We start from the raw sequence: 25,146 nt of genomic DNA, 5'->3' as shown, positions 1-25,146 counted from the left end.
AAACTTAAGATCATAGTTAACTGTAAGTGAAGAGTTAATGGTGAAAATAAATTTTAAAGAACAGCTTTCTAAGCTGTGTTAGTGGTAAAAGTGATAGATGGAAATTCAGTGTGGTCAAGGGCACAAAGGAAATAATTCAGCAGATATCTGCTAAGCTCCAGGCATGTTACAATCCAGAAAAGGGCGATAAAGAACTATCCTTGATGTCTCTTGAAGACACTATCCATGTGCATGGTTTTGCTTAAAAACAAAAACAAAAACACTGTATATTCATACATGCCTCAGATGTAATTCTGTCCCAAACGTGTTGGTAATGGTTGTTTGCACAATCTCTTATAAGAAATTGCTGTTTCTAAGATAATGACGTCAATCAGAATTCAAGAATAAGTTGTGTTGAATTATGGAAATCTGAAGAAAGAAGAAACAATAAGTAGACCTATATCCAATTCTCCAAAACCCAAAGGATAGAAAATTTAGCAATTCAATTGAGTAGAGATTACTCATATCTAAGTTTTTGTTTGGTTTTTGTTTTTAAAACAAAAGACAGGCAGAAGCCAATTGTCTTTTAATCTCCCAGATTAGGTGAGAATAACCCAATTAAATGAATACATATTAAATATCTAAAGGCAGTTTTAGTCTTACAAATGTCAGCTTCAAAGACACCCAGAAAGCCTTAGCAACTTCAAACAAAGAAGTAGTCATTCAACTAAGAAAATGATTTGCGTGTGTATCATTCAGAAGTTGACATTTTATCTCTTTGGGAAAATAAGGGAGAATTTGCCTAGAAAATATAAAGATTGGGATATGGCTCTGTTTGAGCCACATGGCCAGTAGTCAAATACTGGTTTGAACAAATAATGTGGATTATGTTAATTATTACAGCTATTAAGAAGAACCAATTGCTAATTTACATACAGTATATACATATTAATATATCATATATTAATAATAAAAAGCTGGCTTTATGAAAATAGTGAAAACTTCAATTGAACTTCTCTAAAACCATCCCTATTTTAGATTTTTCAGTCGTGTCAACTTCTTTAGGATAAGTGAGTCCCATCTTACTACAGTGATAACTTTTCTAAAAATGAAGCCAGCTAAATTATATTTTAGGATGGGTAGAAAACAGAATGTGTTAACAAACATGAGACTATTGTGTTGTATCATCCTTAATTGGGTAGAGGACAAAGTTTACACCATTATTCTTACCTTTGCACAAAGCTGCAATGCAATGCTACTCTTGGGCACTCCTATAGATGAAACAGAGCAGTAGAATGTCCACGGAAGAACTATAATGATCCAGCTTAAAAGGTGACTATGTGAGGGCTCTATGTGAAAAATCATACAGTGATGCTCAATCGAGGAAGGCAATCCAGTAGGAGATAGAGAATCCTATATTGCAGAGCTGGATAGGACTTTGAGATTACTTGGCCCAATCCTGCCTTTTACACTTAAGGAAACTGAGACATGGACAGGCTGAACTATGGCAGTACAGCAAGATGGTCTCTTGACTTGGGTTCTAGGACTCTTCCATTATAGCACGCTACTTTTCACAAAGAGGATGAAACAGCTGGGAAGATACCTTCATCATAATTCAAGTCAAAATATAAAATCACGAATGGTCTCAGTAGGATTTCCAAATCCATTCGAACTAACCTATGTTTAACTTATAGGTTCAGTAAAAAAGGTTTGAATGGGGTTTTTACCACTCGTCAATTCCTTTTAATCCCTTGTACAACCTCTGAGGCTGTAACAAACAGAAAAGCTGCCCAAACTCTTGGGAATCATAAAGCAAGAGTTGGCATCTGCCCTGATCTAGGCACCATCTTGGTCTTTCATGGTACCTAAATCAAATGGCCTAGAATTCTCACGGGATTCCATGTTCCAAACCCTGTTCAGTGCTCAGGAGTCTGAGAAGAAAACACTCAGAGAACTGCCAAGTTTATTAGCGTGAGAGAGTACAACCCTCACATTGCCACCAACAGACATAGATCCCAGAGATGCATGCCCTGACCTCACACCAATAATTAGGGAAAAGCTCTTGAGTTGGAAGGCACCTTAGAGGTCACTAGCTTGATCCTCTCATCTGATGTGTTAATCCCCCTTAAACATCTCCCTCCAGTGAACTGAGATCAGATTCTGTTTAACTTGTAGCCACGATGGAAACTTTGGTCAGCCCTGAATCTGTACTCTAGAAACAGAGAATGTTTAAGTACTATATGGTAGTAGAGGTAAAGTTCCTTGGCTTAGGCCCCATTTCTCCCTTTTCTTATGAGAAAAGCTTCTCAGAGTCCAGTGCAAAGTCCTTCAAAATCCCTCCACCAAGCACGAAGCACAAAAACAGGAGGTTTGGGACTAGCAACTGGTAGCTGGGTTTTTGTTCTTGAGTTTTCAGAAGGTCTAGTTCTTGGTCCACAGAAAGCCTCTGTTGCAGGGTTCTGGGGCCAGCCCTTTCCAGGAACATCTTGTCCTTATGCTCAGGGGATTTCTCCCAGAGAAAGCTAGGTCTGCTGTTCCACCAGCTGTAGTTTGGCAGTCTTGACTCGATGAGCTTCCTTCAGGTTCCGGGCTCGGACTTCTGGGTTGGAAATGAACTCCACTTGTTGCACAGGGAACCAGCCTCGCTCCCCATCTGAGAGTCTCACGCCCTCCAGCCAGCCTACAGGCAATGGGTGGGAAGAAGAATTACCCAGGACAGACTCACAATAATTCCCCCAGACTTTTCTGAATGGTAAGGCTGAAATGACTAGGGAGGGCCCAGCATTGGGAAATCCAGTCTCTCAGTATGTTAACCATGCTGCTCTAGGTCTGGCAAGGTCTACAACTGCCTACTCCTGAACTACTCGTACGCATTCAACTATGTTTCCCCCAAAATATATGTTGAAGTTCTAACCCCAGGTGCCTCAGAATGTGACCTTGTTTGTGAACAGGGTTGTTGCAGGTGTAATTAGGAAGGTTAAGATGAGGTCATACTGAGTAAGGTGGGCCATTAATCCCATATAATCAGTACCCTTACAAAAAGACAGAAATTTGGACACACACACACACACACACACACACACACACACAGAAGGAAGACAGAGGTAGATATCGGAATTATACTGCCATAAGCCAAGGAATACCTGGAGCCACCAGAAGCTGGAAGAGGCAAGGAAGGATCTTCCCTGAAAGGCTTCAGAGGGAGTACGGCCCTGCCAACACTTTGACCTCGGATTTCTGGCTTCCAGAACCATGAGAGAATAAACTTCTATTGTTTTAAGGCACCGTACTTGTGGTACTTTGTTATGCAGCCCTAGGAAATGAATACATCTACCTATAGTGTCCCACCTCCAACGCCCAGCTTACTCATGGGCTCTCCCTCTTACCATCGCTGCTCTGCTGAGTCACCATTACCACGTCTGCCTTCTCTAGCGCCAACTCGTCATTCTCTCGGGGTTTGTAGGCTCGAAGGCACTGTACTTGCGGGGAGTCTTTGGAAGAGAAGAGGGCAAAGAGGGGTTAGGAAAGGCAAATGACCGGACCAGAAGAGGAATTACAGGGGAAGCATATGAGGACTCAGGATAAAGTCTGGGCTTTAGAAAGTTACAGACAAGTGAGACAGAAGAATCTTTCTCCTCTACCAGGAAACAAAATGGCCAATAAGGAAATGAAAATACTGGAACTGAAATGAGTCAAAAATTCTATTTCTCTGGAGAAGATGCATTGAGAAGTCCACTGTAACAACCTTCAGTGACTCATTACAAATACTCAGATTCTGCTAGAGGCCCACCTTCCCTCTGTAACTTTCCCTGACTCTTCAGTCCACCAAGGATCCTGAACTCCTTTAACACTAATTGTCTAGACCACACCATCTACCTCTTGTCTAATTGCCTTGTGTATGCATTCTGCCTCTTCAACTAGATTGTAAAATCCGAAGCTGTGACTCATTCTCCATTTTTGTCACAGTACCTACCAGATCGGGCTGGAAGAGCTGCAGCCATGGGGCTCCAGGTACAATCAAAGTAAGGCACTCAATCCCCTCAGCTTTGGTTTCCCCACTTGTAAACGACTGGGTTGATCAAGATGACCCCTCGGGAGATTCTGGATTTTCTGTATTTCTGTGTTTTTGTGAGCCAGAGGAAATTTCCATAGTTTTTAAGATCAAGATAACAAGCCTCAGAGGTCTTCTGACCCATTAGCCTCCAACCTTACAGTCTTTCTCCTTTACCACACTGCACTGGTTCCCTCAGAAAACAAACAGAATGCTGCATTATTGTCTGTATTTCATTTACTTTTCTTTTTAATATTTACTAGTTTTTGAGAGAGACAAAGAGAGAGCAGGACAGAAGATCCGAAGTGGGCTCTGTGCCGACAGCAGGGAGCTCGATGCAGGGCTCAAAGTCAGAAACTGTAATATCATGACCAGAGCTAAAGTTGGATGCTCAACTGACTGAGCCACTCAGGCGCCCTGATCCATTTTCTAAAGCTTATCTCCAATCTGCCACTCATAAGACCACAGTGAAGGAGGACATCTTGCCTTCATTCCAGCTGGGGGACTGAAGGCCAGCAGATGGGTTCACAGAGTGAATAAGGTAATAGAACTCAGTTTACAACCTGAGTTCTCCTACTTCCTTTTCAGAGGTTCTTTGTATTTGTTTGTTCTTTTGAGTCACGAGTGTTCCTTTGTGTTCAGTTCCTCTCTGGATACCAGTTAGGGAATTCTCGCTGAAGGACAACTGTGGGGCTTTAGGAGACCCAGAAATCTACTCTTCACATGAATGCCAGACACATGCATAATGTGCGTGTATGTCTGTGGCTATCTGGAAGCCTGGGCTAAGGGTGGTGAGCTCAGGTCATTCTTCACAGGAGAGGGTGTGGTTATGACAGATCTACTGGGTTGCTTCCTTCCACAACTCCTACTCCAACCATCCTATTTCTCCCTATTTCCCCAAGACGTTCAGGCAGGTAAAATCTAGGCAGAATAATCGCAGGATAGATTTACAGGGACACATATTTAAAAAGAGCAAATTATGGCCCAAGGGAGAAGATACACGGCAGAGGAGGTGGTGTCATAGTGGTGAGTAGTCTTAGGTGGATCATCTCAGCTGCTTAAGCTCCAATGGCCAGACTTCCACTCTGAAATTCTGGATAAAAGCAATAAGTGGAAGGTTCTCAGAGTTACCACCCAGCCTCCTAAAGTCCTGCATCCAAAGGTGACTTCTGGCCCTGCCATTTTTCTCTGCCTTTTATACCCTCACTCACCGTAACACTCTAGAAGGTCCAACTCCTCTCTGGGCATGGCCAAGGCTGAGATCCATCGAAGCTTTTCACTTCTGAGAAAACAAAGCAGGGTCAGCTGCTTCAGCTGTAGCTCTGGGGTAGAGGACAAAGGCCAAGGATGGGGTAGGGAAATGACTGTGGGAAAGACTTGGCCAGTTCAAAGCATTGTTTAGTTCAATGACATCAAGCACAAAAGTCAATGGGACTTTGCTTGGTTGGAAATAGAAGATCTCCAACTGTGTGTTCATGTGTTTTGTCACCCTTTATTTTTCTCCTTCTCTTTCCAGGCTTACCCTCTTAATGGCATATCTTTCAAGTGGGGACATAATGTCAGCTGTCAATTAGACACATGAGATTTTCCATTTTGTAATAAGCAAGATGTCCATCTTAGTTTAGATCCCCACTGTCACTCTGCAGAATTCTCTACACTCTACTCCCCACCTCCCTTCCACCAAATACTTCAGAGATGAAAAATATTTTGTAATCACAATTAGATCGGGGAGATATCTGTGCTATTTTTTTTTTTTTTTGGTCGTGCAATACAACCCAAGCTGATTTTGTAATCATCTGAAGTATTTTGCATTATCTTAGCCTCTGCTTCCAAAAACGCTGGAGTAATTGAGAGCTGACACTATTTCTATTCCAGGAAGAGGCTGCCCCAAATACTAAACAAAGAACAGGAGTCTGTATCTGGCTACCTGACTGTGGTCACAGTTTGCATACAAACCCCTGTACCAGCCCCTCTATTCCATAAGTGAAGACGGGTAAGGTCGATCCTACCCGGAGATGTCTTCCAAGAGACAAAACGGAAAAGTATCTACAACATAGGGATCGATCCTCAGACCGTTTGGCATCATGTCAAACCTTTAAAGGGAGAGGCTTCTTGTATCTCTTGTAACAGCAGCAACAGCTATGAGCTTATAGTTTGTTCATTGTTTTAGGCACTGTTACTACATTTTATAGGTATTATTTTTAATACTCCCCAAAATGTATGTGTGTGTATTATATTATTATAATAATGTAATTATATAATATGATATATTATAAAATATATAACATATTATAATATATAATAGTGTATATTATTATTATTATTGTTATTATTACTAAAAACATGAGCAAATCACAGTTGTCAACACTATGGATTTCTGCTCAACAGAGGCCTGGGTTGGAAAGTGGGAGGGAGGAAAGCTAAAGACACCCCAGTGCTTGTCTTAGTCACAAAGTGTCCACCAGCCTTCGGCACTGAAGAGTTTCTGGCTTATACACATGACTCGTGGACGTCAGTAATTCAATTCTTTAGTTACTCCATACCAGCCCGTCTCTTCTCTGTTGTCTCGCTCACTTTGTCCTTCTTGACTGAAGAGCAGAAAATAGATGCTAAACATCGGCAGCAACTCTGTACCCCTTCCCACCCCGTCTCCTGCAAGTCGTCTATTAGCTCAGAGTTTGGGTTTGGATTTCTCCTCGGATGCTCTCAGTCCGGGATGGGCTAGATCGTGCTGCGGCTGTCCTCTGGACACAGTTTCTGCCTCAGCCCCACTTTCTTCCCAGGCTGTCCTCCCTTCCTCCCTCCCCCCGACTCCTCCGCCCAGCCCCATCTCACTGGGTCTCTGTGCTGAAGAGGAACTCAGTCTGGGTGCCCTGTGCGTTGTGCAGCAGGAAGAGCCGGAAGAGGTTTTTGTGAGGTCCGTGTAGCTTCATTTCACACTTTTCCCCTCGGATGGAGGAGAAGGGAGCATGGTCGAACACCAGGAACCGGCTACCCCTGCAAAATACGAGGCTTTTCAACTTGATTCTACAGTTGTTATGCTTCATCCACCATCATACCTTTGGATTCAAAATCCCTGTCCTTTGCAGCTTGCAAATCCTCATAAAAACCACGAGATGGTGCTACCTTGCTCCCAAGATGGTGGCTCCAGAGTCCCCAGGGATTTGTCACAGAGCTGGGAAACCACATGTCTAGTACAATGAATACTTCACCACTTTAAAGAGTTGAAGAGATCAAATCAATACAAATTTTCTAAAGCCCTTAAGACCAAAGAGTTAGGATCTGGAATTGGCTAAGAACCTCTAGACTAGTAGGCTGAGTCTAGCCCAAACAAGCTAATTTGAGAATGCGAGCAGCTCATTTGCTACATTTTGCTCCATGTCTACAACATAGTTCAGGCCCTGCCACGTGATCTTGTGACGTAATTTGGTGGGATCCCCTTTTTTGCTTCGGACCTTTCTTTCTCTTCTCTAGCCCATGACCTGCACTCCATGGGTTGAGCCACTGAGAAGGGCTCCCCCAGGAACACGACCCTTTACTGTCCCTTTTAGTCCTGCCCTCTGGCCCCATCCCCTTTCCCTCCCGTTCTAGTCACTGACTCTCGGGGCCGAGACAGCAACAGACAGTCGTTGAAGAGATGCAAGTGAACTGGACGCGTGTTCAGTTTCCTTCGCGGCCCTGGGGAGAGACTGAACTCGAGGGCTGTCAGCTCTCCACTCTTCACCAGCCAGCGTGACTGCGATATGAGCGGGAATATCTACAGGGAGGGGAGGACAGAAAAGGCAGCGCGTCACAGACAGGGCAAGCGAGAGGCTTCCTTGGTCCCGCCCTCCTCACCATGCCTCTTCCTCGTGGCTTCTGCCACTGACACCCTCTTCCACACCATCCTTCCTGTTCATCACCCATCCACTTAGACTGCTCCTCCCAGAGCCCTCTACCTACCACTGTCTACTGTGTGGCCCCCACGTCCACCCATCCGGCAAACAGAAGGTGCCTACGCTCCAACCCAGGACAGTGACTATGTGACAAAGCCCAGCCCTAGAAGCCTGAACTGAAGGAGAACTGGATGACCCCAGTCGAGGCATGTGAAGGAACATGGCAGGGAACCGTATGCTGCGTGTCTTAGAAGTTAAAGGATTTGTGCAGTTCTGACATTTGTTCTTTCTCTGATTATAACCAGAGACATAACAGGAGCAGCTGGAGCCATATGTGGGAATAGGGATAAGGAGAAGTAGGCGGGGTCTGCTCGGAGTTGGAAGTTGGGTAAAGACAGGGGTGCTGCAATACAATTAATATGGGGATAAAGGATTCCCCTCTCTTCGAGGGAAATGAGGATGGGACCTGTTCTGAGGTGGAATCTGAATGCGGAATGCTTATTTTACATTTGTATTTTGATGGGAGATTTTGGCCCTATATTTGGAATCCATTTCACATTGCGTTGGTTAGATTAGATGAAGACTTGATCAAATATTGACTGATTTAAGTACCAAATGTTATTGTCATCAAGGCTTACACTGATAGGTTCTCCCTCACCTGTCCCATTCCCAAATGCACATTCTCCCCCTCAGGTAACCCCTGTCCTACCTTTCTCCTGTGTCCCTTCCAGCCTGTCTCCACGTAGACATAAGCAAATGCATGCACAGATCTGTACCCACAGTAATATGCTACGGTACGCACAGCTCTGTGTCTTTCCCTTTTCAATTAACAACATACCACAGAGACTGAAGTAGGCATTTGGGTGTCCCAGAAATAGGCCAGAATAGAAGACACACAGCAGTAAGGGCAGAGACCGGGACGGCGCGAGCAAGATGGTTCTACGCTAGAGGCTGGCCTGTGGCGGCTTCCCAGGCAGGGTGGGGGTGCAGGGGACCAACTCACTTTGCACTCAAACTCAATCTTCTGGCTCAGGTAGATGAGCTCCTCTGTCCGGCGCATCCTCTGGACATTGTTGTTGCAGTCTCGGATCAGCTGAACCGTGGGTAGGTTGAGGAAAGAGGAAGAGCACTGTGTTAGAGGCTTTGATCTTTGAGTCCTCTGCAAGAAATCTGGAAGTTGGTTGCGACGGCCTCCGTCTTTTCTAGCAGGCTGGAATGGTGTGAGGGCAGCACCAAATGGCAGTTCTAGGCCTCGGGTATATTTTGTATGACCTGACGCCATTCCGGGGCGGAGTGGACGTAAGATTTAATCTGGGGCTGGTGGCAGTGACAGCATGGCCCCTTGGTGTAGAGCATCCTCAGTGTGGGAAGGAGGCTGAGGGGAGGGGGCGGGTGTCTGGAGGTTTGGTGGGTACAGTGAGGTGGCTGAGCGATCCCATGAGCAGGGACCCCTGCTCTCTGGAGTCACGGGCCTGTGCAGAATTCTCTGTGAAGGACAATCCTGGGCGTCTGAGTGGGGGTGGTGGCTGCTTACCTCCTCCAAGGCATGATGTGCCTTGGTGGCTTCTGCTTCCTCTGAAGATCCAGGCTGTGTTCTCTTCAGAATGTTCTGTAGGACAAACAGTAAGCAGGAGCCAGATGGAAAGAAGGAATGGGAAAACAGGAAGAGAGAATGGTGGGTAAGCTACTGAAGTCTAGGAACCAAATTTTTGCAGCAAATTCACCCTGAGGGAGAACAGTGAGGGCGGTGGGCAGAAGAAGGCTCACGTGGTTCACAGGGTGTGGAAGAGGGGCAGAAGCAAGCATGGTCCCGGGCCCTGGGGCTCCCGGAGATCATCTCTTTCGGGTGGAAGGAAGAGGTCTGGGGGACAGGGCGGCGGCGGGGGGGGCAGGAAACGTGCTGTACCTGAAGCAGCAGTTTGAGACGGGTGATGCGCTGGAAAGGCAGGATCAGGAAGGACTTGAGGGAAAGGCGCTGGCAGACAGGATCGCTCTCCAGCTTCTCCAGAACCTCCCGGAAGCTGCTGTTGCTGTTCCTGTGTGGGCAGCGAGCCTCCAGTGAGGAGGGCCGTGGGAAGGACTGGGGACACAGCGGAGGCACAGGGGGTAGAGATGCAGTGGAATGTCTATGGTGGGGGCGCCCACATGTGACGGCTGAGGGCGTCTGACCTGGAAGGTGCTTTGGGGTTGGGATCACAGAGCAGGCACAAGAAACATGGGCTCTTGGGATGCTGCTCGGGATTGGGGTCCGGGGGTTTTAGTGCAGCAAGGTCACTGCAGGGCTCGCGTGGGGACTGAATAGGGATCAGGTCTCACAGCAGGACTTGGAAGGTGCGTTCCTGGTAGGTCTGGTTGGTGACGTAAGGCAGGTAGACCCGGCGGAAGTTGGGGGCGTGGTTCAGGACCACATCGCACACTTGGAAGGTGAAGATGTTGTTCTCGAAGTTCTCCTCCAGGTCTGAAAGGAACCTGTACGGCATTCACACACGTCTCATGAGACTTGGGGGCCTCAGGTGAGCAGCTGACGGACCCCTCCTACACCTTGAGTTTGTGACTCCTTCTTCCTGTTAGGCGGTAACTTATGACTGTCCTTAGCTCGGTGCCCCTGCCGTGCTCTAGCGTTGTCTCCAAGGCAATCCCTAGTTTGCCCCGATCTAACCCTCTGCTCCTTATATTCCATTTCTTGTTCTTCTTTTGGTTCTGCTCCGGCTCTCTGATCTTCACCTGTTGCCCATATCCCACCTCCAGTGCATCCCCTCAACCTGGGAAGCATCTCTCATTCCTCTGTTTACCCGTTAACGGATCTACCCACCCGCATACCTTCTCCCCTTCTTTGCTCTCCCTATTCCCACAGCGCTGGGAATCATGGAGGGAGAGCAAGGAGAGGGCTTCTGAGAGAAAAGAAAACCCAACTGACAGTTTACAGGCTAGAGACACCGAGGCTGAGTTTGGGACAAGAGGAATCTCACGTGGTGCTGACTTCACGCACGTCCTGTAAACGAGAGAAGAGCCACTGGTATTCTTGGTTGGTAAGGGTGGCCCGCAGTGGGGCGGAAAGCTGGAAATGGTCCACTGCCACATGCAGACTGCGCAGGTATGAGGCCTCTGACACGATCAGCTCGAATTTGGCCTGGAGGGTAGGAGAGGAGATTGATTAAAAATAGTCACCGAGGGGCGCCTGGGTGGCTCGGCCGGATGAGCCTCTGACTTCAGCTCAGGTCATGACCTCACGGTTTGTGGGTTTGAGCCCCACGTCGGGCTCGCTGCTGTCAGCACGGAGCCGGCTTCAGATCCTCTGTCCCCTTCTCTCTCTGCCCCTCCCCGGCTCAGGCTTGCTCTTTCTCTCTCTCAAGAATAAATAAACATTAAAATAACATAAAAAACCAAACATAAAATAACATAAAATAACATAAAATAACATAACATAAAATAAAATAAAATAAAATAAAATAAAATAAAATAAAATAAAATAAAATAAAATCGTTCTGGAGTCCCTGGCATTTGCAGGCCACTGCATAATGTTCGAGGGGCAGAGCAGGGAAGGGGGCAGACCCTCTCCGATAGCTTGCAGTCACATCAGAGCCTAACCTGGTATCAGGAGGACAGGGACAGAGCATTTGAGGCCGAGGGAAGAATGTGTACAAGCCCCTAAAGGTAGAAGAGAAAAAGATACTTTCAAGAAGCTTAAATAAACGGAGTGATTTGGGGAACTAAGTACTTATACTAAAGGAGTGGCAGGAGCTGGAGCCGGAGAGGTAAATGGGGTGTCGTCTGGAGGATTCCGTAAACAAGGTAAAACGGTTTGGACTTAAGACAACGGGAAGGTTAAAAGAGGCTTTATGTAGGGAAATAACCTGATCAGATTTGGTTTCTGTAAAGGCTATTTCTGAGCACGGCATGGAGAAAAGAGCCGAAGGGGCAGGGGTGTCACATTAGGAAGCTGTCGTAGTAATTCCGGGTGACAGATGGAAGCCTGAATGGCCACGGGGATGGGAGAGGTAGGCCAGTTTCGTAACTTTTGAGGAGGCAGATTCGGAAGAACTTGGTTCTTTGCTAGAAACGGGGGCTGGAAGAGCAGACGGAGTCACAGCTAACGTGTCAGCTTTGGAGTTTGGAAGCTGAACGAATGGCGGACGGACTCACTCTCTGAGCCACAGGACTTTGAAAGAGGAACAGATTTAGGGGATGAAAGTGATTTGAGGATTGGGGAAACATGGGCGCAAGGAGGATATTTGAGAACGAGTTGGTGCTGTTGAGGTTTAATGGAGAAGGGCCAGCACGTGAGAACTTGTGTGGACTTTCCAGCAGGGGGCGCAATGGCTCACGGCCCTGTCCTCCTGCTGGGCCACCCCTGCTCTTCATCCAAGCATGCAGCTTCGGGGTAGATGCACGAACAGAACAGAAAAGGCAAAGAAGACACATGCACACACCTGGGTAATGACCCTGGTAATGACGGTTGAGTCCTGGTTCCAACATTCGACTGACGATAGGACTTGGAGTGGCTCATTTAACCTCACTGAACCTCAGAGCTTCTTGCCTTTTTGTGTAGGTACAGTGACCCCCATGTCACAAAGACGTTGTGCCAGTCACCAGAAATGGGGTTGGTGCAAGCACTTCGTAGACCCCGGAAGTGCTATTTTATGAAAGGACTATGTGCGTATAAACACAGAGGCTTCTCTTCTCAGAAACGGAGACCAGGGCTGGCCCAGGAGCCCTGGTGGGCTTCCCAGTATGCTGGAGTTGGTGAGAGAGCCAGGGTCCAAACGCTCTCCTGGTGTTTGGTCCTTAAGTATTGGGCAGATCACTGACTTTCTACATATCCTCTGTATGCTTGACAAGTTGAGGTCAGAACAAGAGCCCCAAGCCTGAGCCTCAAAAAACCTAAACAATTTATAGCTGCCTCTGTTTGATTTGCTTATCTCTAAGTCCTTCTGGCCAACATTTTCCTCCTTCCCACCTCTGAGAGAGGGAGAATCTGGCAGTAATATGTATCAAACTAGGCACCGGACTTCACACTAAAAGCCAGACAGGGACATTTCATTTAAACCACATGGCCACCCTGAAAGGAAGACATCAGTATCCTCGAGTTTTAGGTGAGGAAACAGATTTAGTGAAGTTATCGAACTTGCAGTCACACAGCTAGTAAATGGTGAAGCCAGGATTCACACCCAGGTTGGCCTGACTTGAAATTTAAGTACAGTAGAAAACATTTCTTGGGTGACTGTGCATTGGGCACTTATCTTTTTTGGCTCTCCCACTGACTATTGGTGACCCAGTTTTACGAATGGCAATACAGAGAGGTAGAAAGAGCAAGTAATCTGGTCAAAGTTAAAGAGCCAGCAAACAGAGAAGTGGGCTCACAACCAGGTCATTTACTCCGGAAGCCAGATACGCAAACATGATTCCGTGATGCCTTTCCATGGTGCCATATTGTCTTCCTGGGAAGAAAGGTTCTAACCCTATTTCAGATTGATTATTAAGAGCAGTTCTCCACGTAAAACCTATTAACGGTAATAAACACCGAACAGCCTTGCCACTGGGTCTAAGGACCGAGCTGCGACTGATGGTCATTCCAAAGCCTCTAGGAGACCAGTGGACCACAGGACAGTTACAAAGGACTCAGCAAAAGAGCCACTGCAGGTGCTTTGGTTGAAGAGAAAACCTCCAGTGTCGTGTGGAACCCTGGTTGAAGAGGGAAATTTTAGCCTAGACTGAAGCAGCAGAGAAGGGATTAATTCCACACTCCTCCCAACAAATTCAGAGGCACAGTCACTTCCTACGAGCCCAAATAGTGACAGGTGGGAGGAAGTGGCCCGTGCCGAGTGCAAGCGGGGAGGAGGGCCAGTGGGAAGGTTCAGAAAGCAGTTCAGACGCATCAGAGTGGAGAGGAGCGGAGAGGAGCGGAGAGGAGCGGAGAGGAGCGATAGCCGTGGTGCAGGAGCACATGGTGGGTTTGTGATGGGGACAGCCTGCTCTTGCTGCTGGTGGCGGTAGAGAGCAGGAAATGAGAGCCTTTGCTTTCCCTCCAGTCTGCCCCTGCCCTGCCCGGTACCTCCTGCAGTTTTTGGTCCTCGTGGGTCATGGAGAGCAGCACGGTGCTATTGCGCACCACCGGGATCTCCTGCCAGAGGGAGCCGCTGGAGGCCACGGACAGGCGCTGCAGGTAAGACTCCGAGGAGACCAGGGCCCTCCGGGGCTGCCGGGGGGAGGCGGGCCCGGGCGCCTCTCCCAGGCTGTCCAGCCGCTGCTGGCTCTGAATCTCCTTGTTCAGAACCACATCGCTGTACTCCTGGTAAAGCAGATGGGCTGCAGGGGCGAGGCAGCACGGCAGAGGGAGAGAACGAGAGAGACAGGGATGCTGAGGCACAGAGACAGAAGCCGTCAAACTGCTTCTGGCTCTCCTGGCAATCCTCTCCCCCGCAGATATCACCACCCCGCAGTGGGGAGCCACGAGCGCCAGTGCCGGGCAGCAAGCCACGCGGGTCTACGGTTTTGTTTCAAGGTACTCACAGGAGTTGACGAGCTTCGAGCAGCGTCTTGAAAAGCCTGCCAACACCTCCTTTGGTTTCTTCTCCCTGTGGAGGCAAGAAGGGCTCTGGGGTGCTTGCTGGCCACTGAGGCAGAGAAGCCCCAGGTGACTACAGATGAGGTAGTCTCTGATTTCTGGGATGTGTGCTGGGGTGTCAGGGCTGAATCCCCTGAAGAGGCAAGTTGTGGCCCGACCCATTTTTAGGCAGTTCAGAGCTTTTCTGGAAGACATACTGAACTTTTACGGGGCGGTTAGTTCATGGCTAACGGGCCTACCTAGGAGGATGGGAGATTCAGACCCAGCTGATGGAACCAGGAAGATAAAAGATGCCCTTGCTCTGGAATCCTGGTCTATGTCTCTTTCCCTCCCCATCTCTGGAAGAGACAGGGTCCCAGAACCCCTGGCAACTAATGGAAATCTCGGTATCCTCAGAAAAGACAGTACAAGTGTGTCTATTAGGAGAAAACATGACTCACCGAAAAACGATGGTGTCTGAAGAGCCAGGGGATTTTTCTACGGCTGGACCTTTCGTCTCTGAAAATGGAAATGGTGAAGTAACGGGGTTTTAGAGGCACACTCTGACGGCCAAAGCAGGAAAGACCTAAAGTGGGAGACGTAGGCATCTGGGGGGATAGGAGGGCTCAGCCGGGAGGACAGTGCCCAAGCAGAAAGCATGCGAGGACACTATTGCCGGGTAATGTCCTTGTCCCTGGCATCAGAAGACAAGAAGAGGAAGTTTTCTCTACTACTAGGAGGACACCGAGCCGAAGAGTTGGGAAAAACAAACACAATAAAAGAACACCATGGCGGGTGACAGGGGTAGAGGGGAAGGAGAAGGCAGAGTGCTCCAGTGAGCACCACAACACTCTGAGTTGAGGTTGGGTATGTGGATGAGTGAAGCCAGCAGAGGGAAGAGCAGAAGCCCTGGGGACAGAAGATGAGTGAGGTGGAAAGAGCTGGAGAAAGCGTGGTCTGACACGAGTGTCCCCATGACCCCTGCTCTTTGCTCACCTGAAGAGCCCTCAGGCAAGATAGAAGGCCTGCGCAGGCCTTGCCGATTCCAGCCCTTGTGCTTACTGGACCCCTCACCAGGGTCTGCAACCTGCCCGCTGCCGCCCTCCGGGGGTCTCCCTGGGTCTCGCCTGTGGGGCCAGCTGGATGCCTTCTCCAGGTGGGGATGGCTGAGTTTGTCTGACTGCCTTGCTTGGCCTCGATCCAACCTCCTCAGGCCATTGGCTCCTCCCTGAGGGGCTGTTCTTCTCGAAGATCCTCTGCCAGGGGCCTCAGACTCTTCTGAGGGTCCTGGTTCAGAGGCAGGTCCCTGGAGCTCCAGATTCCAGGGCGTGGTTGGGGAAGAGGGACTCAGAAGGGTTGCCATGTTGCTGAAAGCCATGCCAGGGGACACTTCACTCTTATTCCTGCTGGTAGAAGCCAAAGAGTCTGTCGACCGACCCATAGCTGGGGGCCAGGAGGTACGTCCAACAGAATGGGGAGTGGAAACTGTCCACTCTTGAAAAACAGGCCTTGGCTTGCCCTGACCCCCTGAATTCGTGAGTCCTCCCTGAGTGCTCCTGCTCCTCCCCCTGGACTTTGGGGGTAATGGGGGTGGTTCAGTGGGGGGATCCATAATAGGGACAGGGGGTAGAGGCCTGTAGATCCTTGCACTACTAAAAGAAACAGGATGGTGGGACTGGGACAAATCAGGGGTTGGGGGTAATGGCTTGTTGTATCTCAGTTTGCGGGAGAACGAGGTCTGAGGAGGGTGGGGCGTGTCTGGGATAGAGGGCAGAGGTCGGTGCTGCCTTGCCACAAGGGGGTCAGGAACTGGGGGAAGTGGGCCTTTGGGGGGGCCATGTAGCCCCAAACCTGGGGTCAATGGAAGAGGATGGGCACACCGCTTCAGTGTGGAAACCCCTGCATGGAGATGGCTGTCTCTTTCCACCATGGAGGGTTGGACATGCCTCTTCTCTGGGGTAGGAGGGGGCAGAGGTTCATGGATCCTCGTATCTACAGAGACAAGGGGTGGGGAAGAGCCATAGGCAGGAGGCCCTGGGGAAAAGGCTGAAGTGTGTGGGGAGCCCCACGGGTGGCTGCTGTGGGGACTGCTGGACATTTCTGGATTTGAAGTGAATTCTTGGGAGTCTTGCCCCAGAGTGGATAATGAACTAGGGGATTCTGGAATGATCCTGTGGTCCCTACCACCTTTCCTGTCCCTTCTTGGAATCACAGAGCCAGAGACGGCAGGTTTGGGGGGCCTCTGGGGCAACTCTGAATGGGAGAAGGAAAGTGATATTCCCAGCAGGTCCGGAGTCGGCTCTGTCCTATGAGAGCCCGGGAAGGAGTTGCTCCTCAGGTGCTGGACAGCCCCTGTAGGGTGGCTGGGGGGGCTCTGAGGGCTGGCCCAACTGGAGCTGGTGGAGATTTCCACGGCAGCCTCTGCAGAGGGGAAGCCATGGAGGGCAGCAGCAGGAGTCTCCAAAGCCCCACAGTGAGATGCCCTGTTGGTCCAAACAGATGCTCTGGAGGTTTCTAGAGAACGTGCAGCAAGAGACGGCTCCCTCCTGGGAGAGGCAAGTGGGGAGCTGGCAGATGATGATGTAGTTGTGCTGGGGGAAACTTCAGCAGGACTGGAAGGGGCAGAGTCTGGTGTCCTTGGAGGAGTCCCGGATGTACTGGCAGAGGCCATCTCAGTCCCCACACCGAACACCGTCCCCTTCCCAGGCTCAGATCCCTCCTGCTGGCTATCCTGAGCTGCTTCTTGGTCAGGTGACTCCCCAGCAGGAAAAGAGCCAGGTAAAGAAACGGGCTGGCAGGACCATCCTCCTGGCTCCAGTGTAGGACCCAGAGCTGTAGGGGATAGTTCCTCAGCCCGAGGCTCCTTCTGAGTCCCAGGAGTACTGGTCATGGGGTAACAGGCGTCTAGAAATAAGTCACAGGGAGAAGAGACCTCAGGGGCTACCAGAGCCAGTGTGGAAACACCATCATGGGCCTCCCCTTCTCTGGTACTCTCTTGTCTGCCCTCTCCCCACAGCGGGTCCCCAACCCAACTCCCTGGTTCCTCCTCACTTGACCCCGCCTCCTCTACCTGCCCCTCCCCCTGCATCACTTGCCCCTGCAGACCTTGACCTTCTTGCCTTCCAGTTACTCTCCCTGATTTCCCCACCAGGCTTTGATTCTCCTCATACGGGGCGTCCACGCTCCCCTCTTCTGTCCCCCCTAACGCCCTCCTCCCCTCCTCTCCCTGCTGTAGACCTCGCTGGCCCCGAGGCTTCCTCTCCTCCTCACCATAGCGCAGACCTTCCAATTCCCCACAAAGCCTGGTTCTTTCTCTCTGTTTTGCGAGCATCACACCACCTGGTGTCTGTTCCTGGCTTTGCCCGTGTTCTCCCTCCGTCCCCTTCTCCGGCTCTGCCAGTTGCTCCTGCTCCCCTACATGCCCACCCTCCCTGACAGTTCCTCCGTCCTGGAACCCCACTTCCGCTAGCCCCTGCTCCTCCAGCCCCTCGAGTGCCCCTCTCCCTTGACCTTCTCGCGCCCCCAGAGACCGCAGCTCTTCCCCCTGCCTGACGGAGCCCCGTGGCTGGTTGGTTTCTGACAGATGCTCTTCCCAGGCAGGTCCAAATCTGGGCCGAGCAGAGGTGTCTGGAAAAGTCTCCCCCTTCTCTTCTGCACATTCCGTTCCCCAAATCAAAGAAGTGAGTTCTGGTCTAAATTCCATCTCCACGCAGCCACCCAGCTCACTGGATACCGGGACCATGTCCAGGTGTTCATCCTGGGCAGGACAGGCCCCGGGCTCTGCGGGAGCCCGTGTCCTTGTCCGTCCGTCCTCCGGGCTCTGAGGCGCCACCTCCGGATGCTCTGGAGTGCCCCAGGTCTCACCCGCAGCGTCCTCCTGGTTGGTCTCCGCACCTGCAGAGGCTTCCTTGGGGAACGAGGTCATGCTCTCAGCTGCACAGCTGTCCACATCCCTTAGGTCTCTCTGCTGCGTCTCCGAGAGTCTGCGTCGCTCTGCCCAGGTACAGGATGGCACCTAGCCTTCTCGACCTTCGGGCCCCCAGGCGGCGGTCTGACTGCTCCCCCTGAGGGCTTCAGGGGTAACACTGAGCTCTGCTATGGCAGGGATGGGGGTCGAGGCCCTGAGTGGGGGCTCCTCAGCCTGCATCAGGGCGAAGCCCTAGAGAGGAACAAAACACAAAGTGTCTATCACCCTTTCTGCTTCTACCTATCAAAGGAACACAGCAGAAAGGACGAGAGTGGGGGATTTCTTTGGTTCCACTTAGAGTCATTCTTTGAGACAAAAGATACTCAACAAAGTAAGCAAAAGCCTCTAAAAAAATGTATGTAGGCTTATTTATTTACCCATCTAATAAATATTTACCAATATTTAAGTGCGGGGCATTCAGTGGACAGGACAGAGAAAGACTGTGTCCTCATGGAGGCTTGTGGAGGAGACAGATAATAAATGATTCAATTAGAGGGTGAGACCGTTGTCAAAGAGCACCAAGGACTCCCAGGGGTCATTACTCTCTAGATTGCATTAGGTCATACTGTCTCTCCCGGTCTACTCTCTGGACACCAAGCGTGACTCAGTCCCCTATAACTCCCAGACACTGTGAGTGACACACCCTAGATCTAACAGCCCAGAGAAGCAGAGTCTGAAGGCGGAATCTTCCTCCAAAGCTGCTGATTGGATTAAAATAGGTCCGGCCATTGTAGCAAGTGAGTCCGAGGTACTCAGGCGTAGTGTTATCTCCCTATGTACAGTCTGGATTTTACTCATCTTATTTTCTTCTAGAGTGTCTAGCAGGGCCTTATAACTCATTAATAATTTTGTATGCAATTTTAGAAGCAGCTGTTGTAAAGCGGAATGATAACTAGACTCAGTAGATTAGAACCAGAGCAGACATGGTGCTTGCCCCTTTCTGCCAGGTCCAGGACACCTTCTGGGTGGGTACCCACTACTCTCTTATACCCCCGCTGCTTTCAACCTTATGAACTCCTCCCATCACTTCTCAGAAGATCGACCTTCCCACCTGTCTTCTCACTTCCAAAAGAATACCACATCCCCCACCTTGCAAAGAATTTAGAAACCAACGGAGAGAGGAGCGGCTTCAACTCCTCGTGATTCAGAGCGCTCTGCGTTTGGCTCTTTCCACTCTTCCTGCTTCCTGCTCTGAAAGCACAAGAGGCGTCCCTGTCCCGAGGCGCCGTGTTCTTTAGCCCGGCTTCTTGTGGCATGGATTTTCTCTTCTTCTCACCCCTCGCCCCCTCTCTTTCAGAGCCATCCCACAACTGAAGCATGGCCCTGGCTTTCTCATCTAAACTGTAAAAGAATTGTTCATGCGTGTGGTCCTCACCTCCTCACCTCTCCGCCTGCCTCTATCCATGCCTCACTGGTACCGCTCTACCCACCGCCCCCACAATCGCCAATGTCGTGGCTCTTGTCGGTACTGGATACTCCTAACATTAGCACTCTTTCTTGTCATTTGCGAGACTACATACTCCTGGTTTAACCCTGGAAGATTTCCCAGTCCTCTGACCAGGTCACTGTGCCCCTCTGTCTACCACTTACCAGAGATTGTTCACGTCACTTCTCCTCTGTAGCATTTGTACGGTCACCATTCTGTGTGCATCTTGATTTACATCTATCCCAAATAACAGGGGGTAAGCTTCACAAGATCAAGAGCTACATCCGTCTCGCTCAACTGTCTCCACCTAGCACAACACCCGGCCCACATTAAGTGCTCAGTAAATGGTTTTCAATTACAGAACAAAATTCTTGTTTCCCTCCTGGCCCCACCTGCCCCATATCGCACACGTTGCCAAGTCCTGTGGAGCCCACCTCCTATGCACCTCACGTCTGTGCACATCTCTCCATCCGCACTGCTAGCCCCTGGTGCGCTCTCCTGTCCTCTGTTACCAGGCCACCTGGGGTACAGCCTGGCCACCAGCCTCCACAGAGCTTCTCCTGCCCTGTTTAAAAAAAAAAAAATTTTTTTTTAAGGTTTATTCATTTTTCAGAGACAGAGAGACAGAGTGCGAGCGGGGAAGGGGCAGAGAGAGAGAGACACAGAATCTGAAACAGGCTCCAGGCTCTGAGCTGTCCGCACAGAGCCCATCGCGGGGCCCGAACTCACGGACGGCAAGATGGCGAGATCATAACCTGAGCTGAAGTCAGATGCTTAACCAACTGAGTCACCCAGGCGCCCCTCCTGCCCTATTCCCAAGGCATTCTCTGCTCTGCATGGGAGTGATCCTGAAAAGCCCCATTTGCAGTTTAAATTCTCCAGTGGCCTCCGACCGCCAATGGGATGAAACCCAAACATTTAGCCTGGATTATATGCCCTCCACGCCTGGCCTCTGCCTTACTGCCCTCTGCCCCCGAACCCCCTACTCCCATGCTGTGGGCCTCTGCTGCTCCTGTGCCCGGCATCCTCTTCTGCCCCAGTGAACCCTTTATTTCTCTCACACTCACTGCACTTGTAATTACCAAGTTCATGTCTATTTTCCGGGCTAGAGAATGAACTTCATCAGGGCTCAAACACTGCCATGTTAGCTGCTCAGTCTCTTTGCCTGCAGCTTCCTTTGCTCGCCACAAAGATTTATTGCATGGATGAAGAGAGGAAGAAAACAGAGTCAAAAGAACGTCGCTCGATTTTTAGTTCGGTCTTTTACATATCTTGCTAGTTCTGCTCGTTGTAATTTCAGACAGTTGTAGGAATCCTGCAATTTATTGGAACGGCCATTTTCTTATCTTTATAAAGGGTTTAAATTCTTTCTTTGCAAGGAGTTCTAATGAAGATCAAATAACATGAAAACGTACAGTGTCAACTTCAAGGGTCACAGAAGCGTTAGGGATTGTAATTACTGCTGAGCAAAGAGAAAGGAGAAAAGAGAAATGTAGGATTCATGAGCTGGAAGGATTTTTAGGGACATACAAGAGACGCTTGCAGATGAGGAAAGTGAAGGTCACATAACCTAGGCACTTGTTCAGACTTCTTAAGCAAATGGTACAGGTGAACTCAAACCAAGGTCTCCCGAAGCAAGTCTGTGAGAAGCAGCCCCAAGTCCTGCTGGAAGAAGCTGGCAGGTGGCTGGCCTAGAGAAGGTCCCAGGGGCCTACGGAACCCACAGCTGCCCTTGGACCCGCACATTTCCTATCTTCTCTAGGCTTAAAGTGGGAGCCCAGCACCCAAAACGTCTGCTGTCCTGCTGAGATACTGCACACACATATACACGCTGGCACAGGCACCCATCCACACGTGCACACAGGCCATAAGCCGCCTTTGCAGTTTCTACGCAATAGAGCCTGATATAACCAAACAGACAGGTCCCCAGCCACCCCGCAGATGTAGCGTGTGACAGGTTCCTGGCCACCCCATAGACACAGATCCCATCTGTATGGGGCACAGAGCCACGTGTAACATAAGCATACTTGCGTAGAAGAATTTTTATGTCCTTTTCCAGTTAACTGACACGGTGCGTGATTTGCTCCCTATTTCTAGACCTAAGTACAAAATACTATAATCACTATGGACGTGACCCTATTCTCTCAACCACACATTAAATAACTGTAGTTGCTCGCCGTAAACACTTTGTGAAACTTGGCTCCTACAGGCCTAAGAAGACTGTGTAAGCCCTAAGTCTTCTGTCACCCACATCTGTATTGTCCTGGCCCTGTCCCCACACACACTCTCATGTCCTCAGGTCGGACGGCCTCTACATACACCCGTGTCTTCCTGCTCTGTTGAGGCTGCATCTCTCTGCACCCGGTGCCGCACAGACCTCTTCAGTTCAAGTTACACGATGCGTGTCTGTCTCCTACAAGCCCACTGGCACTATTCCTGACACTGCCTCTATCCACTAGGAAATAATGGCAGTCACCGGATCAGCGCCATTTATCACAGAGGAAAAACATACCCTGTGTCCCCTATACCTGATCCTGTCCTAGTAATGCTATTGTAATCAGGCACGACCAAGTACAATGTAAGAAAGCTAAAGGAAATCTGCAAGCCATGGTTCCACTCGCATAAAGGCATCAGGAGAGAGGCTTTTTGGATTGCCCGTTATGTTAGTTACCTCCTCATCTCCACTGGGGGGAAGGGGGTGAATAACCACCAATTATCAGAAAACAGGTAAAGTGTGGCATCATGGTAAACTGGTCTTCCTCTAGAGCAGAGACATTTTGCATCTGCTGACCCCATCCACATGTAACTTCTGGCAAGACAAAGCCCTAAGTAGCTCTATTAATAAATACAGCGACAGAGCTCAGTGTCTCCCTTGGAGCCCCCCAACACCTTAGGTCTTGTCCATTTCTAGTCACCAGACAGGGAAGTATATTTCACGGATTATCCCCTCCTCCCTATCAGACTGCTTGTTCTTTGAACCGATGTTGAGTGTCATGTGTATTTTTCAGGACCAGGCTTCCCAGATTTTGTACTGTCAGATTCAAGTATTCTAGAATCTGACTTACACCAAACATCACTGCAATACTCTTGAGATTACAACACTACTGAATTTACACGATATCGTCTATACTCCGGCTCACCTTAGGAAAATACCGCACATATCAAAACGTTCTCATTTTGATTTAGAAAATAAGACCACCATACAGATATGTGCCTTTACTCACTCTTTGATAATATTGCCTGCAGTGTTACAAAGATACTAAAATAAGAGAGCTTTCTGGACCACTAGCTTGCCAATACCTGTGTTCTATCCATTTGAGGAAAGCCCCACCATCCCGATGAAAAGTGTAATAAACATCTCTTATGTGTTCCCTGATGCTTGAAAACACCACATCATCCACTGTCTTGTAGACCACACGGGCTAACCCAGAACATCATTAGTGGCAAATGACATATACCCCACAAATCCATCCACGGCCCTGGTGCCATCCACATAGATAACATGAGTGTGAGCGCCCTCTGTGTGTCCTTAACACAGACCCTGAGGGGGACCTTGTTCTGGTCCACTTTGCAGACGCTATAAATGACCAGCTCCTGTTCACTCTATACACACAATGACTCATCCCTGTCTACAGCAGAAGCTGCAAGTCACTTGTTTTGAGTCTACACCACTGACACTTCAGCAACACTGTTCCTGTTCGACCCATGATCCTGTGAGTGACCCCATTCTTGTCCACACCGCATTGTGACCAACCATTCCACACACCACAAATGACACGTTCCTGTCTATCCTACAGACACCATGCTTCATGTGGCCACAGACAACCTCAGACAGACTGTTACGGGAAGCCATACACTCTGGGGACCCCTGACTATATTTAGAATTACTGTGCTCTTTTAAGAGTACCTACCTGCCTACCTCCCCGCCTCTCTCCTCCCCACTAGGGTAACAACATGCAATCCTCCTGCTAAAGAGACTCCCTTAGAACTGATATCCCCATCCTTCCTCCTCCCCAGCCCCCAAGAACCCCCTCACTAGGCAGGTCTTCGGTTTTGTTAACCCAGGTTGGTTAACAAATGACCTCCGCTTTGCTGGGGCCCGGGGCCAGGAGCTCCCTCAGGCTCCATGTGTAGGTAAAACAATAAGTCTGAGAAAGAGGACACATGCGGAGCTGTGTAGCTAGGAGCTGGGACTTCCGCAGGGGGCCAAGGCTGCAAGACCAGGAACGCAAGTCGGGGAGCAAAGGAGGGAAGAAACTGGAAAGGAAAGTCACCCTCTCTCCCTGGTCTGACACACCCTTCCCCCTCAATCTGACAAGAGCCCTGGCCAGAGTTCACTTCTAGGTAGATGGGAAGGCAAATCTGTCTCGGGAATCCAAGATCCAGGAAGGGGAGAGGGCCTGAGATCTGAAACCCCAGGGACATCCGGATTAGCTTTCCTAGGGCAGTCCTGCTGAAAGGCAACCATAAATGATGCTCAGAACTAGCGTTGATCCAGCACCCCCACCGCAACCCCATCTCACCTCCCCAACTGCAGAATGCAAAGTCACCATCGACAGAAGCTTTGGAAGTACTTCGAATATATGGGGGAATAGGGTGGGGGCAGGGCAGGAGTCCTTTTTACACGTTCAGGCGCTTCGTGGGGCAGAGGAGAGGCGTGTACTTAGACGTACACAGCATGCGAATCCAGAGGAAGATAAATGAAGGAAGGCCCAGGCCCGGGGAAGAAAAAGGAGACGACAAAAAACACCTCTAGTTAGGGGACAAGGACCACAAAGGGAACCTCAGTTATTTCTTACTCCCGGGGGTTAGGTTTCCCCAGGGCCGAGACCCTGAAGGCAGAGGCCCGATTCTTGGCCCGGGGAACATCTGGGGTCCGGGTGCCCACTTCCAAGGCGGGGACCAGGCCGGAAGCAAATTTTTTCAGGCAAGAGCCTTCCCTCTAGCTTCCTTCCTCTTCGGACCAGGGTACTCGGTCACACACCCCGAACTCTGCCTAGCTGCCCTGCCCCCCATTTCCGGAGCCCGTGCCCGGGGACCCAGCTGGGGCTGGCCCGGGGTGGGTGGTGGGGGGGGTGAAGGCCTAGACTCCCCGTCCTTCCCGGCCGTCCCTCACCTCCGCCGGGACTCTACAGCCGCCCCGCCTGGGGCCCCCGAGCGGCGAGGGAGGAGGGCACCCACCTGGGCAGTGTCACATGCCGTCTCGGCCCGAGAGTCCCCTCCGGGTCCCAGGCGCCGGCCGGCCGTCCCCGACGCAGGCCCGGCCGCCCCAGCCGCCCCACCCGCGGCCCGCCCCTCCCCGCC

General features: G+C 50.0%; 1 protein-coding gene across 2 annotated transcripts; it reads right to left on the bottom strand.

Annotated features, from left to right (window-relative positions):
- Positions 1-1,908: 1,908 nt before the first annotated feature.
- ARHGEF5 (Rho guanine nucleotide exchange factor 5) lies at positions 1,909-25,146 on the bottom strand. Of its 2 annotated transcripts, none has more exons than XM_047849998.1 (17): positions 25,024-25,146; positions 20,277-20,407; positions 17,960-18,608; positions 15,446-17,353; positions 14,911-14,968; positions 14,416-14,480; positions 13,958-14,211; positions 10,875-11,035; positions 10,222-10,374; positions 9,812-9,941; positions 9,440-9,514; positions 8,909-8,998; positions 7,630-7,787; positions 6,866-7,027; positions 5,242-5,312; positions 3,366-3,470; positions 1,909-2,659 (listed from the first exon to the last, which is right to left on the bottom strand). In XM_047849998.1, exons 3-17 carry the CDS (start codon positions 18,372-18,374, stop codon positions 2,502-2,504), a joined length of 3,963 nt encoding a protein of 1,320 aa, XP_047705954.1. In that variant the 5' UTR covers positions 18,375-18,608; positions 20,277-20,407; positions 25,024-25,146; the 3' UTR covers positions 1,909-2,501. The 2 variants fall into 2 exon arrangements, with proteins under 2 accessions (XP_047705954.1, XP_047705955.1); XM_047849999.1 differs by having other exon boundaries at positions 1,910-2,659; positions 18,344-18,608.

The sequence above is a fragment of the Prionailurus viverrinus genome, chromosome A2 (assembly GCF_022837055.1).
Source record: "Prionailurus viverrinus isolate Anna chromosome A2, UM_Priviv_1.0, whole genome shotgun sequence".
NCBI classification, from domain to species: Eukaryota; Metazoa; Chordata; class Mammalia; order Carnivora; family Felidae; genus Prionailurus; species Prionailurus viverrinus.
This window is presented reverse-complemented; position numbering and strand designations above follow the sequence as displayed.